Source organism: Ochotona curzoniae, unplaced genomic scaffold, assembly GCF_017591425.1.
Source record: "Ochotona curzoniae isolate NIBS_2020 unplaced genomic scaffold, NIBS_Ocur_1.0 contig_883, whole genome shotgun sequence".
NCBI lineage: Eukaryota > Metazoa > Chordata > Mammalia > Lagomorpha > Ochotonidae > Ochotona > Ochotona curzoniae.
The window spans coordinates 54,751,916-54,769,030 of NW_024466599.1; the positions used below are offsets into that span (position 1 = coordinate 54,751,916).

The window sequence follows — 17,115 nt, forward strand, 5'->3', positions numbered from 1 at the left end:
CACCTCCTGCTCGCGGCCGGCTGCCGTGGTCCTGCCTCGGTGCAGCCATGGCCCTGCGTGCCCGGTTCGCGCAGCCCCCGCCGGTCTCAGGTCGGCCAGGGTCGGGAGGACGTCTGGTGGGCTCTGGTGACGAGGGGCTTTCGCGGGGGGAAGGGGCGTGTTGAGGGAGACAGCAAGGTGCAGCTTCAGGAGGTTGTCAACTTGGCGGGGTGGGGGCTGGGGGGCGTTGCTCTGGGAAGGCTGTCTTCTCGGGGGGTCTGGGACGTGGAGTGGTGCTGATGGGGTGCTCTGCACGTAGGCTTTGCGGAGATCATTGGGGAGAACGGTGGGCTGTTATTTGAGGCTGTGATGTCTGTGATTGGAAAGGAGACCGCCTCCACCCCCACATTATCTCCACTTGTTGCAGATAAAGTACAGAAAGACAAAGCTGAGGAGAGCGCGCGGCCCAGGCAGGAGAGCCGAATGAGGAGGCTCTTGGGCTTTGAGGGGGCAGATGTATGTAGCTGGCAGAGGCTGGTTACCCTGCTAAACCGACCGACAGACCCCGCCAGCCTGGCCGTTTTTCGTTTTCTCTTTGGTGAGTCTATTTTCTGGGTGGTAGAGGCTGTTTTAAGTAGTTGAGGGTGGGAAGATGTGGGCTGTCCATTTCGTGGTTGCTTAGTGGAAGGGGGCATGGTTAAGTTTAGCATCAAGCCAGAAATGCTTTGATCTGATGCCTTTATCAGACACAGTTGTGGAGGAACAGGAACCTGTTTGCCGGTGGCCTGAAATCGCCTAGGAACTTGGACCAAGGCTTCAGAAAAAAAAATGGAGCAAGGGTAACGGGTCAATTTCATGGGGACTCCCTGGTCTAGAGCTTCCTAACTCGTGGGTCAGACCTGCACCCATCTTTGGGATGGGTTACAGGTGTACTGAGATAGTCCCCTGGCCCAAACATGGTCCTCAGCTGTGAGTAGTCCTCCCTCTGGTGGAGGGAGGAGGAGCAGCTGCTTGCTGTCATGTGTGGAATCCTGAGACTGCCTCTAGAAGTCCTGTTATGCAGTCGATAAGCCTCCTGGCAAATAATTAACTAGTCCCCAAAGTGACTAACCGTGAGGTTGAGATACCCTGCCTTACCCCGAGCTGGATTCCTGGTGTGTGCAGCCCTTGAAGTGTTTGCCCCATGTGTCATGGTTTTGAAATACTCCCAGAGTACCTTTGGGGAGTAAAGGTGCATCTCTATAAAATATGACACAAAATGCATGTTTTCCCCACCGACTCCTTCCTGCCACTTTGCTAAGTTTGCTGACCTTCCTGTTCCCGAACAGGGGGGTTGGCTGCATGAGGTCCAGGGATCATCGAATCACACCAGCTGTCAGTGCGAAGCCCCCAGTAGGCACTCGGTCACTTTTGTAAATTTTTAAAGTTTAGATGATGTTTACGTAGTTGATCAGGGTAGAAAGGTTCTAGGGTTACGGAAAAGTGAGTGTGATCATTGTTTCCAAATTTTCTGTTTCTTCCTCTTTTGGGGGAAAAGGGGAGATAAAGAGAGAAGCTGTACCCAGCCTCCCAACTGTCCCAGGACCCAGGGATGGGGAATGACCACTCGATAGCATCCCAGAGTCCCTGATGTGGTGCGTGCTCTGAGCATTCTGTCTGCCTGGTTTCAACAATTCTGATATACTGTCAGTCTCGCAGATCCGAGGATGAGGAAACCCTGCCAATGTCCATTGGCTGACACAGTCAACCTTAGAGTCTCGATTTGCCCAGAGTTTTGTTGTCATTGTTTGGCTGTGTGGGGTGGTTGTCCAATTTGTTTTGTACTTCCTCTGCTTCAGTCACTGTTGAATTGACAGCAGAGCCAGGATCAGGAACACAGTGCGAGCCTGGAGTCAGACATGGTAGTTTGTGTACCATGTAGTACATGTAGTACATGGTAGTGTGTGCCTTCCCTGAGGCACACGGGGACCCTCTGCTCTTGCCTGCTCAGGGCTCCTGATGGTGCTGGACATTCCCCAGGAGCGGGGCCTCAGCTCCCTGGACCGACGCTATCTGGACGGGCTGGACGTGTGCCGCTTTCCCTTGCTGGATGCCCTGCGCCCACTGCCACTGGACTGGATGTATCTGGTCTATACCATCATGTTTCTGGGTGAGGGGAACTGTGGGAACGATGGGAGTATTGGCTGGCCTGGTCCAAACATGGACATCGGCAGTGTGCTGCTGAATGACCAAGGTCTATGGTGCTGACTCTGACTTTCATATTCTTTGCAACGTTTTAAAATAACCTTTAGTTGTTACTCATAATGTGATAAAATGCCTTAATCCCAGCCACAGCCCATGCCAGGGAAGTTGGGCCTGTGGGCACCACATTGACCTGTTGATCATCCATTCCCAGGGGCACTGGGCATGATGCTGGGCCTGTGTTACCGGCTGAGCTGTGTGTTGTTCCTGCTGCCGTACTGGTACGTGTTCCTCCTGGACAAGACGTCATGGAACAACCATTCCTATCTGTATGGCTTGTTGGCCTTCCAGCTGACATTCATGGATGCGAATCACTACTGGTATGAAGCTACAGGGATGTAGGGAAGGGGCTGGCCGGGCAGGGTGCTTCCCAGACACGGTGGGAGATGGGGAAGTCCCGGAAGTTGCCCCAGGAAGCGGATTTTCACCCCATGCTTTGCTGAGTTACATGGTGAGCCTGTGGTTTGGATGGAGTTGGGAGGAGGAGGGGCCCGCTCCTTGCAATGATGAAAAGCGAAATGGCTCCATCCCACCCTGCCAGGGCCCATCCACTTCCTCTAAGCCTCTTAGAGAAGCACACAGCTAGACAAAGCTGATTTCACATTGTCAAGGGTAGTCATGTGGTGACGGGAGTAGACGGTGTGTGAGCCCAGAGTTAGAGCCAGCACTAACACTATGAGGCACAGGACCCATCTGGGCTGTCCTGGAAGGAGGTGACCCTGTCTCCAGTGTGGCTTAGGCGGCCCTCTCTCGGGGACGTAGAGGAGGGATTGGAGACAAGGTGGCAGGCATTCTATTGTTAAGTGGAACACAAATAGCAGATGTCAGAAGATGAGTACAGGGAAGAAAATCTCAAACATATTCATTGAATGTTGCTGTATCTCACTCTTTGCGTTAGAGTCCCCTCTTCACCACTGTTTTTAAAAGTATTCATTTAAAAAGCAGAGCTAAAGACACAGATCACCCATCTGCTGGTTTGCTTCCCACATGGCCACAATGGCTGGAGCTGAGCCAATCTGAAGCCAGGAGCACAGAGCTTCTTCCAGGTCTCCTATACGGGTGCAAGGTCCCCAGGCTTTGGGCTGTCCTCTACTGCTGTCCCAGGCTACAAGCAGGGAGCTGGATGGGAAGTGGGGCTGCTAGGATTAGAATTGGCATACATATGGGATCTTGGCGCATTCAAGATGAGGACTTTAGTTGCTAGGCTACCACTCGGGGCCCTGTGCATTTTTAAATTTTTTTTTTCCTTTTTTTTTTTTATTAATAAAATTTATTTTGACATTCTTTACATACTTAGAGTAAGAAGGTTCAAGGGCTACAGGAAAGTGGATAATACTACATTTTTTAATTTTTTAAGGTTTGTTTATTTGAGAGAGTTACAGAGAGGAAGAAGCACAGAGAGAGCGGTTCATCTTTCATCCACTGATTCATTCCTCAAATGGCTACAGTGTCCAAGGCTGGGTCAGGCCAAAGCCAGGAGCTTCTTTCAGGTCTCTCAGGCAGGTGCAGCAGCCTAAGAACTTGGGCCATCCTCCACTGCTCCCAGATGTATTGGCATGGAGCTGGTTGGAAGTGCAGCAGCCAGGACTCGGGAATGCTGTGCTGTAGGTGGTGGCTTTACTTGCCGGCAGCTTTTTGTGAATTTTTTCCCTCATAATTACTTGTCATTAAGAGACAGGTATTGGGGCTGGCACTGTATTATAGTGATTGAGCCACTCATATGGATGCCAGTTCAAGACCTGGCCTGCTCCACCTCTGATCCAGCTGCTTGCTAAATGCACCTGAGGAAGCAGTAGAGAATGGCCTACGTGCTTGGGCCGCTGCACCTACGTGGGAGTCCTAGAAGAAGCTCTTGGCTTTGGTGGCCTATTTCCAGCCATTGTGGCCATTTGAGGCATGAACAGTGTATGGAAGATCTCTTTCAGCCTCTCCTTTTCTCTGTAACTCTGCCTTTCAAATAAATACATCTTAGAGAGAGAGAAAAGGGCTGGTGTTGTGGTACCGCACGTTAAGCCTCCACTTGTAATACTAAGCGTTCCCTGTTGGAGTGCAGGTTTAAGTTTCAGCTTACTGCTAATTGCAGTAAGCTGCCTGAGCAGGCAGCAGGTGCTAACCCAGCACTTGGACCCCTGCCACTCATGTAGGATAATGGAATGGAGTTCCTGGCTATTGTCTGTCCCAGCCCTGGCTGTTGCAGCCATTTGGGGAGTGAATCAGGGATAGAAGATCACTCTGTCACTCTGCCTTTTAAATCTAAGAAAAAAAGAGACAAAGAAAAAGAAAGAAAAGGGGTTCAGTGTGGTAGCCTAGTGGTTAAAGTCCTTACCTTGCATGCACCAGGATCCCATATGGACACCAATTCTGATCTCAGCAGCCCCATTTCCCATCCAGCTCCCTACTTGGAGCCTGGGAAAGCAGTAGAGGATGGCCCAAAGCCTTGGGACCCTGCACCCATGTGGGAGACCTGGAAGAGGCTTCATGATCCTGGATTCAGATTAGCGCAACTCCAGCTATTGCGGTCACTTGGGGAGTGAATCAGCAGATGGAAGAATCTTCCTTTCTGTCTCTCCTCTCTGTATAGGTGACTTTCCAATTTAAAAAGAAAAAAAAATCTTGAAAAGGCTATTTAATGAGGGATTTCCTCTATGTTAAACTTGAATAATATTTTCCTATTAAAAACCCTGTGTTGAACCTGTGCGACGGCTCAATGGCTAAGTCATCACCTTGAACGCATCAGCATCCCATGTGGACACTGATTAGTGCCCAAAGCCTTGGCACCCCGCACCCAAGTGGGAGACCTGGAAGAAGTTCCCGGCTTTGGATCAGCTCAGCTCTGGCTGTTGTGGCCATTTAGAGAGTGAATCAGCTTACAGAAGATCTTTCCCTCTGCCTCTCTTCCTTTTAAAAACTCTACCTTTCCAATAAAAAGAAATCTTTAAATGTAGGGTCTCTAACGTAGGGTGTGGACATTCATCCCAAGTGAGTTTTTGACCACTGTGCCAAACACTTGCTGTGTTTCTATGTATTAAATGTATTAAATTCTTTTTTTGTTTTGTTTATTTGAAAGAGGGAGAAGGAGAGACAGATCTTGCATCCGCCGGTTCATTCCCCAAGTGGCCGCAGAGGCTGGCCCCAGCTGGGCCCGAGTTAGGAGCCTGGTTACTTCTGGGCCTCCCACATGGGTGTGCTGCTCCAGGCACGCTCACTAACCTACCTCCCCAGGTGCATGGAGTGCATTTTTAACTGTGATATTTTGGACGTGTAGTGGGCTCTCAGGGCATAACCTCCATGGAAGTCAAGCATCTAAAATAATATTTCTTGTATGATTTCATGATAGTTATATTTGCTCATGTTCATTCTAAGTGGCCTCCCTGGCACCCAGAGAACAGGGGAGGCCACAGGAGACGTTCCTAGGATAGATGGGTTCTCACTGTTAAGAGTAAAGTGTACTAAAAAGGCATCTTGCGCACTTGTCTTCCTTGGTGTAGGTCTGTGGATGGCCTGCTGAATGCCCGTAAGAGGAATGCCCATGTGCCCCTCTGGAACTATGCAATGCTGCGAGGCCAGGTACGGGCAGCGAGGGCAGAGGGAGGAGACACTGGGGCAGCCTGTGGTCATCTCCTGGCTGCGTTTTCCTTCTGCCTCTGCAGCTTCTCCTTACCCCCACCACTTTGCTATAAAACTCGCCTGGCTTTTCCATTTTTTTCCAATCGCCCTAATCTCTGAGTTCTGTCACCTTGCCGTAGAGTCAGTCAGTGCTCGGTGCTTGCTAGAAGAGAATCCTCGCAAGGGAAGGGAGTACCTCTGGGTTTCCTGCTTCCTTCCTGGGGGCCTCGTCCTGGATCTATTCTTCCTTGAGCACTGGACTGAGATTAGAATTTACTTAATCCTTGTGGATAACAAGGTGCTGTTTGAACTTGGCTGTTGTGTTTTGTGTTCTCAGATCTTCATTGTGTACTTCATTGCGGGTGTGAAGAAGTTGGATGCAGACTGGGTCGAAGGCTATTCCATGGAACACCTGTCCCGGCACTGGCTGTTTGGTCCCTTTAAGTGAGTGGCAGTCAGGACCAGGGCCTTAGTATTGAGGCCTGGGTCCGGAGCAGGTGACCCGTCTCCCTGGGATCTGCTGTTTGGGGTTCAATGAATTCGAGCGAGACTCCAAGGCAAGTGAGATGATTTTATTTTCTAGTCCAAAGGGCAACCTCTTGCCGTAAGCAAGAAGCGTCCCAAATGAAATAATCGTGGGGTTTTTATACTAAAAGAATCAAAAGCTACATGGCGGTGAACAAGTACATGATTAGGGGCTAAAGTGACACAGAACAGAAAACAGCAATAGGAATTTACAGCGTATAGGCTTGGGGGTCCTGATCATATAATTTCAATGCAGACAGCAATAAAACAGCATGCCTCGAAGCGAGCTGTCTTTCCCGCAAATCCAAAAACTCCAAGATTCTCCCTACCTCCTGCCTGCCTCCTGGTCTTTCAGGAAACAGGAGCTTTGCTGGTGACAGGGTGCAGGTGTCTCTGGACATTCCAGACTTCCAGGAATACAGTCACCTTTACAGTTAACCCTTTTTATTTTTTTTTTTTTTTCAAAGATTTATTTTTATTATTTTTTATTGGAAAGGCGGATATACAGAGAGGAGATACAGAGAGGAAGATCTTCCATCCGATGATTCACTCCCCAAGTGAGCTGCAACGGGTCGATACTATGCCGATCCGAAGCCAGGAGCCTCCTCCGGGTCTCCCACGCGGGTGCAGGGTCCCAAAGCTTTGGGCCGTCCTCGACTGCCTTCCCAGGCCACAGGCAGGGAGCTGGAAGGGAAGCGGGGCTGCCGGGATTAGAACCGGCGCCCATATGGGATCCCGGGCGTGCAAGGCGAGGACTTAACCACTTGCGCCACCGCGCCGGGCCCTACAGTTAACCCTTACATCTGCAGCGATGCCTGCTCTCTGCTTTGTCCACATGTGCCACCTGCCTTGCTCTGTTCACCAGTCTGCCTTTTCAGCAGAGGCAGAACATCAGAGAACTGAGGCTTACCTGCTTCCGAGAGCTTGCTGGTCAGGTCAGGTGGACAAGAGGGAGGAAAAATTCTTTGGGAAGGGGAATAGGCAGCACCATTGGCAGTTGCCCTGGCTGATGTCTGGGTGTCTGTCCTGCCATCCTGGCCTCTGGTCAGGGCTGCTCTGCCAAAGCACGGAGCTGGGCAGCCACTGTTTCTGCTCTGACTAAACCGTTACCACCTGCACACCGGAGCCTTGCTTCTCGGCATGCCTCCTCCCAGCTCCTCTTTTACTTTGTTTTCTTTCTTCTTCCCTGTTATTTCCCACTTGCCCAAGTTTGACATATTGTATTAGACAAAAATCACCTTTAATTATTATTATTATTTTAACATTTACTTATTTGAAAGAGTCAAGAAAGAGAGGCTGAAAGAGATCTTCCATCCTCTGGTTCCCTCCCCAAATGGCCACAACAGCTGGCATGGGGGCTGGGCTGGGATGAAGCCAGGAACCCAGAGTTTCTTGTGTATATACTGTGTAGGCATAGGGGCTCAAGGACTTGGGCCATCCTCTGCTACTTTCCAAGGCACATTTGGCAGGGAGCTGGATCGGAAGTGAAGCAGCTGGGACTTGAACTGGCACTCATATGGAGTGTTAACATTGCACACAGTAATTTTTTTTTTTAAATTAGAAAGATATACAGAGAAGAGGAGAGACAGAGAGGAAGATGTTCTGTATGTTGATTCACTCCCCAAGTGACCACAACGGCCAGAGCTGAGCTAAGTTGGTCTGAAGCCAGGAGTCCAGAGCCGCTTCCAGGTCTCCCACACAGGTTCAGGGTCCTAAGGCTTTGGGCTGGCCTTGACTGCCTTCCTAGGCCACAAGCAGGAGGCTAGGTGGGAAGTGGGGCCACTGGGATTAGAACCCGTACCCATAGGGGATCATGGTGCGTGCAAGGTGAAGACTTTAGCCACTAGGCTACCGCTCTGGTCCCACACGCAATATCTTAATCTTTTAGATTTATTTTATTTTTATTGGAAAGGTGGATATACAGAGAGGAGAGACAGGAAGATCTTCCGTCCGATGATTCACTCCCTAAGTGAGCGCAACGGCTGATGCTGTGCCAGGAGCCTCTTCTGGGTCTCCCACGCAGGTGCAGGGTTAAAAGCCCTGGGCCGTCCTCGACTGCTTTCCTGGGCCATAAGCAGGGAGCTGGATGGGAAGCGGGGCTGCTGGGATTAGAACCGGCGCCCATATGGGATCCCGGGCATGCAAGGCGAGGACCTTAACCACTTGCGCCACCGCGCCGGGCCCCGGGCTCAATATCTTAATCTTTTATATACCACAATGCTGGCTCTAAGAATTCACTTTTTTAAAAAAATGCATTATTATTAGTTTTAATTCAAAAAGCAGAAACAAAGTGAGAGGGCCCATCCTCTGTTTCACTCCCCAGATCTGTAGCAGCCAGGGCTGAGCCAACGCCGAGTCAGGGGCTAGGAACTGAAATCCTGGTCTTTCATGTGGGCAGAAGGGAACGACTGATTGAGCCGTCATCACCTGCTGCCTTCCCTGGTGCACATCAACAGGAGCCTGCACCTGAGGGCAGAGCTGGGATTCGACCCCAGGCATCCTGACCCGGGCCATAGGTGTCCCAAGTGGCATCTTAGCTGCTATGCCAAACACCTGCTCCAACTTTCCATCCCGAACGTTTCTTCCTCCTACAACTTCTATGAGGGGCCTGTCCGCACCCCACCCCTTCTCAAATTTTGTGCTGGGAGACCTAACCTTGCTCAGTCCATAGGGTATGTTGGAAACTGGATGCCTGAAGTGTGAAGGTGTAGAAGAGGTGGAGAGCTTCTGTGGGCTACCTCTGTGGGTGGTTTAGGCAACTCAGTTCAGTTCCCCACTGGAGGGATAGCAGGCACATTGGTGCCACCCATGTACTGCGATTGCTGCATTCCCCAGTGGCCTGCACTTGACCCTGGTCGTCATATCTGCAGATTGGTGCTGTCTGAGGAGCTGACCAGCCTGCTCGTGGTGCACTGGGGTGGACTGCTGCTTGACCTCCTGGCTGGCTTCCTGCTGTTCTTCGATGCCTCACGATCCACTGGCCTCGTCTTTGTGTCCTACTTCCATTGTATGAATTCCCAGCTCTTCAGCATCGGTCAGTGTCTGTGGCCTGGCAGCCAACTGGGGAACCACGAGTCTGTAGGGTGGGACTAGCCAGAGTGTGTGTGTGAGAGTGGGGAGGTGGTATTGGGAGTGGGAGCTAGGCTGAGCCCAGTGCAATCCCCGAGGCAGGACAACCTGGAGGTGCAGATGGGCTCAGTGTATTGTATAGTAAGGGGTCTCCAAGAGAAACAAGTACAGGTTGAGTAACCCTAAAATGAAAATCTGAATCTTTCTGAAATGTTGAAACATTTCAAATTTTGAATTTTTTGAAGACTGAGTTATAAGAACTGTTAACTCTTCCTTGTTGGAAAGGCAGATTTCGAAGAACAGAGAGATCTTTGTGTGTAGGTTCATTCCCCAAATGACCACATAGTCTGGACTGGGTCAGGCCAAAGTTAGGATCATGTAACTCCTTCCAGGTCTCTCACATGGGTGGCAGGGGCTTCAGCACTCAGGCCCTCTTCCACTACTTTCCCAGGTGCATTAGCAGGGAGCTGGATCCCAAGCGGAACAGCTGGGACTCAAACTGGTGTCTATATTGGATGTCCTTCAGGTGGCAGCTTAATCCACTATACTCTTATTTGTTTGAAAGAAAAAGATCTTCTGTCCACTGGTTGACTTCCCACATAGTCACCATAGTTGGGGCTGGTCCAGCCAGAAGCCAGGAGCCTGAAATTCCATCCGGGTATCCCACATGGGTGGCAAGGACCCAAGTACTTGGGCCATCCTTCTCTACTTTCTTAGGTGCATTAAAGGGAGCTGGGGGAAGGGGCCAGTGTGGTGGTGCAGCACGCTAATCCTGCCCTGTGATGCCAGCATCCCATCTGGGTGATTGGTCATATCCTGGCTACTCTACTACTTTTTCTTTTCTTTTGTTAGGCTTTAATTTTCATTGGAAAGGCAAATTTATAGAGAGGAAACACAAAGGGAAAGATCTTCCATCCATTGATTCACTCCCCAAATGGCTATAACGGACAGAGCTGAGCTGATCTGAAGTCAAGAGCTAGGAACTTCTTCCAGGTCTCCCATGCAGGTGCAAGGTCCCAAGGCTTTGGGATGTCCTTGACTGCCTTCCCAGGTCATAAGCAGGGAGCTGGATGGGAAGTGGAACAGCCAGGACACAAACTGGTGCACATATGAGCAGTTGAGCTAACATGCCAGGCCCTGCTCCACTTCTAATCCAGCTTTCTGCTTGTGGTCTGGGAAAGCAGAAGATGGCCCAAGTCTCTGTCACCCTTCACCCACATGGGAGCTGGAAAAATCTCCCAGCTCAGGATCGGCTTAGCTGTGCCCATTGTAGCCATTTGGGGAGTGAAACAGCAGGTGGAAGATGTCTGTCTCTTCTTCTCTAACTCTGCTTTTCTTTTTTGTTTCAGACTTATTTCCACATTCTCTTTCTCTCTTTTTTTTTCTGTATCTGGGGTAAATGGGGAGATAAAGGGAGAAGCCCCACCCAGTCTCCCACCCATCCCAGGTCTCCGATGTGAGGCATGCTCCAAGGGTCTTGCTCAAATGGTTTTGATAGTTCAACAGTTCTGAATTGCTGCCTATCTCACCATTCCCAGCATGATGAAGTCGCTGCAGAATCCACTGATTGACATAGTCCATCTTAGAGTTTTCGTTTGCCCAGTTTTCCACTGCCAACATCTAGCTGGGGTAGTTGATTGGTTTGTTCTGTCCTCTGTTGTGGTGCCAGGTATCCTCTGCAGGTTCCGATAGACTGCCATATCCTCCATGTGTAGCTGGTTATGCTCTCCATTGCTCTGTCTGAGCCTCTGAGGAGGCTTGGCTCTGGTACTTGCACTCCATGGCAGACCATGGAACCTGCACTTCTCTTTATGGTTAGGGTTCTGAGTCTGGCAGTTCGATTGGGGAGATCCCAAAAGAAACTTTGTCTGAGGTGTTTCTAGACCAAATTCTTGTGTGTACTTGCAAGTACAGGACCTGGCACAGTCCATCGCCCCAGTCAGCTGGTGGTTGCAATTTTTGGGTCGGTTCTGTCTCCAGCCCTGTCTTCCACACGAACCAATGGGTGTTGCAGTTCTGCTGAGCACACACTTGGCCCTCACATTCACCAGTGGGAGCTGCAGCCTAGTCGCAGCAACCCACAATAACCCCCACCAGGTCTGCCCCCTGCCCTAGTTCTCATGCCAGTGTGTGTAGCAGACTAGTCCAGTCTGTCCCACATCCCATTCAGCTCTCATACATGTCAGTGGGCATTGAAGGCTAGTTCAACCCGACCAGCTCCACTATCCAGCCCATACACATGCTGGTTGGTGCCATTCTGTCTAGCTACCCCTGTCCCAGTCATGGTTTTCAAATAAAAATAAAACACTTTGGGCCCAGCACGGTGGCCTAGCGGCTAAAGTCCTTGCCTTGAGCATGCCAGGATCCTATATGGGCACTTGTTTTAATCCCGGCAGCTCCACTTCCCATCCAGCTCCCTGCTTATGTCCTGGGAAAGCAGTGGAGAAGAGCCCAAAGCCTTGGGACCCTGCACCTGCGTGGGAGACCCAGAAGAGCTCTTGACTCCTAGCTTTGGATTGGCACAGCACCAGCTGTTGTGGTCACTTGGGGAGTGAATCATCAGATGGAAGAACTTCCTCTCTTCATTGTATAACTAACTTTGCAATAAAAATAAAATAAGTCTTAAAAAAAAAAAGTGGGGATGTGAACTGGCACTCTATAATGTGGAATTCTGGCATTGCAAGGAACAGTTTAACTTGCTGTGCCACAGCCACACCATTGGCCCTAGATTTTGGATTTTTTGAGTTAAGGATCCTAACCAATGAAGTCTATAAATTTGTTTTTCTTCTCTTTTTTTTCCTCCCAGATTTATTCATTTATTTGAAAGCTAGAGTTTCAGAGAGACAAGAGGGAGAGACAGATCTTACACCGCTTTTTTACTACTCAGATGACCACAAAGGCCAGGGCGGGGTCCTCTGAATCTCCCACATGGGATTAGGAGCCCAAGGCCCCAAGCCATCCTCTGCTGTTCTCCCAGGCTGCCAACAGGCAGCTGGATAGGAGGTGGAACAGCTAGGACTTGAACTGGCACCTGAATTGGATGCTGGTGCCTTAGGCAGAGGCTTAACCCACAACACTGCAGTACCAGTGCTTCCAGGCAAGTATTCTACAACCTGGAAATCTCCACAATCTGAACCACTTTTGCTTCCAGGCATTTTAGGTGAGGAATACTCTGTATCCTGTGGATCAGAACATATTTCCTAAGTAGAGCTTACGAGAGCCTGGTGCAGTAGCCTAGTGGCCGAAGTCCTTACCTTGCAGTTTGCCAGGATTCCATATGGGCACCAGTTCGTATCCCAGCAGCCCCACTCCCCAGCCAGCTCCCTGCTTGTGGCCTGGGAAAGCAATAAAGAATGGCCCAAAGCCTTGGGACCCTGTACCCCTGTGGGATACCCGGAAGCTCCTGGCTTCCTATCAATTCAGCTGCAGCCATTGCAGCCACTCGGGGAGTGAACCAGCAGATGGAAGATCTTTTTTTCCTGTAACTCCTTGGTGTAAATCTTCCTTTACATGTGTGCGGGGGAAGGGACTAAGGGCTCCACCCTAATGCCGAGGTGCTTGTTTTTCCTTACTTTCCTAGGTATGTTTCCCTATGTCATGCTGGCCAGCAGTCCTCTCTTTTGCTCCCCTGAGTGGCCTAGGAGGCTGCTTTCTCACTGCCCCAAAAGGCTGCAAGATTTTTTGCCCCTCAAGGCCGCCCCCCAGCCCAGCACTTCTTGTGTGTATAAGAGGAGTCGGGCCAAAGGAGGCCAGAAACCGGGACTGCGCCATCAGCTGGGGACCCTCTTCACCCTGCTCTACCTCCTGGAGCAGCTCTTCCTGCCTTACTCCCACTTCCTCACGCAGGTTTGTGAGGCGGGGAGGGCAGCAGAGCCTGGGCTGTCATCGTTGTGGGGGACGGGACCAGTGCAAGAAGCACTGAACCCCTCCCTCTCCCCCTCGGCCCCACTTTCTAGGGCTACAACAACTGGACGAACGGGCTGTACGGCTACTCCTGGGACATGATGGTGCACTCCCGCTCCCACCAGCACGTGAAGATCACCTACCGTGACGGCCGCACGGGCGAGCTGGGCTACCTGAACCCCGGGGTGAGGCGTCTGTTGCCGACAGTTGACTGTGTGAAAGCCCCCTGCAACGTGGAGATCTGGTTTGATCCTACACACACCAGGAAGTGAAACAAATTTGAGCCTGCTCGACTCGACCCTTTTCTCAAGCGCTAGATTAGCTGCTGTTTTTGCCTTTAAGTTTTATTTTCTTGAAGAGTTAGTGTCAGGGAGAGAGAGAAATCTCCTATGTGTTGGTTCATTTCCCAAATGAGCGCAACAGCCAGGGATGGGCTGGGCTGAAGCCAGGAGTTCCTTCCAGGCCTTCCATTTGGTACAGGAGTCCATATACTTGGGCCATCTCTGCTACGTTGCCAGACACATTAGCAGGGAGCTGGATTAGACGTGGAGCAGCTGGGACTTAACAGGCACACATATGGGGTGCCAACATCACAGGTGGTGACTTAACCCACTATGCCACAGTACTGCCCGCCCCCTGATCTTGTAGTGATTGTCGCTTGCTTGAATTGAGATTAAAGAAATCCAAGTCCCACCATTCCAGCAATGAAAAATTCACCCCCAAAGTCGAATGTTTGTTTTTGCAGTAGGCCATTCTATGCCGTTGGCAGCCTGTGACCTGTGTGAGAGATTGGAAATGATGAGGTGAGACTAACATGGGGGTTTGGGGCAGGTGTTCACACAGAGCCGGCGATGGAAGGATCATGCCGACATGCTGAAGCAGTATGCCACTTGCCTGAGCCGCCTGCTTCCCAAGTACAATGTCACTGAGCCCCAGATCTACTTTGATATTTGGGTCTCCATCAATGACCGCTTCCAGCAGAGGTGGGCCATGGGAGCAGAGAATGGGAGAACAAGGAAGTGCTGCTCTCTTGCCAAGGTCTACAGCCTTGTGCTGCTTGTGTGTTTGGCTTAAATGGTTGTCTCTTTAGTAGTGCATGTTCTGGTTCATCTAGTTGTGGGTGTAACTAGTTGCTTCCAGCAGGGGGCACCAGCATCCAGGAGAAAAAAAGTTTTCAGACATCATTAACACAAGGCCTTCTCTAATAGTCACTAACCCTGATTTTTCCCAGCGCTCCAGCCTCTCTTCCCCCTCTCTGCCGTGGACTGGCCATGACATGCTGCCATAAAGTTGTTTCTTGCATTGGGAAATTCTATTCCTCTCCCTGGGAACAGTGGTGAAAGGCACAGAACCAGAAGTTCTGCTGGATGGGCAGCTGTGGCCTCGTTACAACTTTGTTTTCTTTCCTAAGGCTGTTTGACCCTCGTGTGGACATTGTTCAGGCTGTCTGGTCCCCCTTCCAGCGCACACCGTGGCTGCAGCCACTCCTGATGGACCTGTCCCCCTGGAGGACCAAGTTACAGGAAATCAGGAGCAGCCTGGACAACCACACTGAGGTGGTCTTCATCGCCGATTTCCCTGGTATGCAGCAAAATGGGATCCCTTGGCCAGAGGCAGTGCACTCCTGGTGGGAAGAATGGTCGTGAAACTTGAGGGGTGTGGATGGTGCAGGGGCGAGCCCTCTGTTCTGACCCAGTAAACCCTGCTGCCCTGGCAGGACTGCACCTGGAGAACTTTGTGAGTGAAGACCTGGGCAACACGAGCATCCAGCTGCTGCAGGGGGAGGTGACTGTGGAGCTGGTGGCTGAGCACAAGAATCAGACTCTTCGGGAGGGAGAAAAAATGCAGGTATTTGCTTGGGAATAGCAAGAGCAGAAAGTCGAGATGAAAAGCGATCGTTTACTCTAGACAAAGAGCAGCTGCTTCCCCAGAGCAGTAATGCAATAGGACTGCAAAATTCAAGGGCCTCTGGAGCAGTGAGGACAACCAGGATCCATTACACAACTTGTTTGTAAGACAGAGAATCGGGGAACTCCCATCTAGTGTCCTGGATGTCCACAACAGCGAGGGCTGGCCCTCCTGAGCTGGGCTTCCCACGGAGGTGGCAGGGACCCAGTTACCTGAGCCATTCCCAGTGGCCTCCCAGGGTGTGCAGTGGCAGGAAGCTGAAATCTGGAGCAAAGCTGGGGCTCAAACCCAGGCACTCCAATGAGATTGTAGGTGTTGCAAACAGCGTCTTGGCCCCTGCCAAATGCCTGCTCCTTATTTGGCATCCTAAAGGTAACATGCCAGGCAGAGCCAAGTTGGGAGTCCACAGGCTGGCAGGAGACTTGGAGTGAAATGCTTCTCTCTCCCAATCCCCTTGATCAGCTGCCTGCCGGTGAGTACCATAAAGTGTACACAGTGTCATCTAGCCCTTCCTGCTACATGTACATCTATGTCAACACCACAGAGGTCGCACTGGAGCAAGACCTGGCCCATCTGCAGGAATTAAAGGAAAAGGTTGAGAATGGAACTGGTGAGTGTGACTTTTGGGTTGAAGCAGCCTTTGGGTTCAAGAAACTGGGGTTGAGTATCTAGACAGACTGAACTTGAGGCCATCTCAGAAGGGGAGTCCAAGGGACAAAGATCCACCTTGGTGATTGCTCTCTTCACAATCTTCTGGACAGAGACGGGGCCTCTGCCTCCTGAGCTGCAGCCTCTCCTGGAAGGGGAGGTCAAAGGGGGCCCAGAGCCCACGCCCCTGGTTCAGACCTTTCTTAGACGCCAGCAAAAGCTCCAAGAGATTGAACGCCGACGCAACAGCCCTTTCCACGAGCGACTGCTCCGCTTCTTGCTGCGCAAGCTCTACATCTTTCGCCGTAGGTACGTCTCCTCAGTACTTGTCCCTGTCTGCAGGCAGTAGAAACTTTCCCCAAACACTGAGGCTCTAAAGATGCTCTACTGTCCCATGAATCATTTGCAGTAGGATGTGCCTCAGCCCCATTTTTCACCTCTGTGATATCCCTTCCATGGCACCTCAACCAAGGTGTCAGGGGTGTACCTTTCCAGCTGGTAGGCAGAGGGCTGCTATATGTCTGGGTGACTGTTGAACATGACCTCTTTCCCATTTTTCAGCTTCCTGATGACTTGTATTTCACTTCGAAATCTGGCCTTGGGTCGCCCTTCACTGGAGCAACTCGCCCAAGAGGTGACTTATGCAAACCTGCGACCCTTTGAGCCAGCTGGAACCACAGACTCTTCAAATTCTGATCATCCTGAGCCACATGCTGATCCTGCACACTCAGAGTTCTAGAGGAGCAAGGTGTTGGGTCAATTACCTATGCAGTGCAGTCCAGAAAATTTCTGGTACTACTTACAATCTTTTGCCCTTGTCCAAAGCTCTTTTAAGTTCAGTGAGCCTTACAGGAGTCAAGGAAATAAATGGATTTTTCCAGTGAAAATGGAGAAGGTGGTACTGCCACTTGCAACAGCAGCACACTAAAATTTGGAGCTCTGGGAAGGTAAAGATGGCTCAAACTGGTTCCTAAGGTCCCAGCTTTTGCTATAACTGGAGCAAAGTGGCAGATGTGTCACTTTGCTTTTCAGGTATTAAAAATGGAGGGACTATCTGGCACCTGGGGATGGTATGGAATAGTCTTACCCACTTTCCTATAGCCCTGAACTTTTTACATAGTTAATTAGGTTAAGAGTGTCAAAAATATACCCCCCCCCCAAAAAAAAGAGCGACTAAGATTATCCTAAGTCAGCCCACCCTACTTAAAGAGGCAAAGTTTAAAGTGACTTGGTCAT

General features: G+C 50.7%; 1 protein-coding gene across 1 annotated transcript; it reads left to right on the forward strand.

Annotated features, from left to right (window-relative positions):
* Positions 1 to 16,970, forward strand: GGCX (gamma-glutamyl carboxylase). The gene is made up of 15 exons (XM_040993598.1): positions 1 to 90; positions 407 to 577; positions 1,970 to 2,128; positions 2,375 to 2,540; positions 5,709 to 5,787; positions 6,164 to 6,270; positions 9,222 to 9,385; positions 13,001 to 13,266; positions 13,377 to 13,508; positions 14,155 to 14,306; positions 14,735 to 14,904; positions 15,041 to 15,171; positions 15,694 to 15,841; positions 15,993 to 16,188; positions 16,441 to 16,970. Exons 1-15 carry the CDS (start codon positions 48 to 50, stop codon positions 16,616 to 16,618), a joined length of 2,262 nt encoding a protein of 753 aa, XP_040849532.1. The 5' UTR covers positions 1 to 47; the 3' UTR covers positions 16,619 to 16,970.
* The last annotated feature ends 145 nt before the right edge of the window (positions 16,971 to 17,115 follow it).

What these genes read in the sequence shown, in the direction of transcription:
- GGCX (XM_040993598.1), top strand. Translation starts at nt 48, where the DNA reads ATGGCCCTGCGTGCCCGGTTCGCGCAGCCCCCGCCGGTCTCAG. An exon ending in GCAGCCCCCGCCGGTCTCAG is followed by an intron (nt 91 to 406) that starts GTCGGCCAGGGT and finishes CACTTGTTGCAG; the next exon opens with ATAAAGTACAGAAAGACAAA. An exon ending in GGGAGGGAGAAAAAATGCAG is followed by an intron (nt 15,172 to 15,693) that starts GTATTTGCTTGG and finishes CCCCTTGATCAG; the next exon opens with CTGCCTGCCGGTGAGTACCA.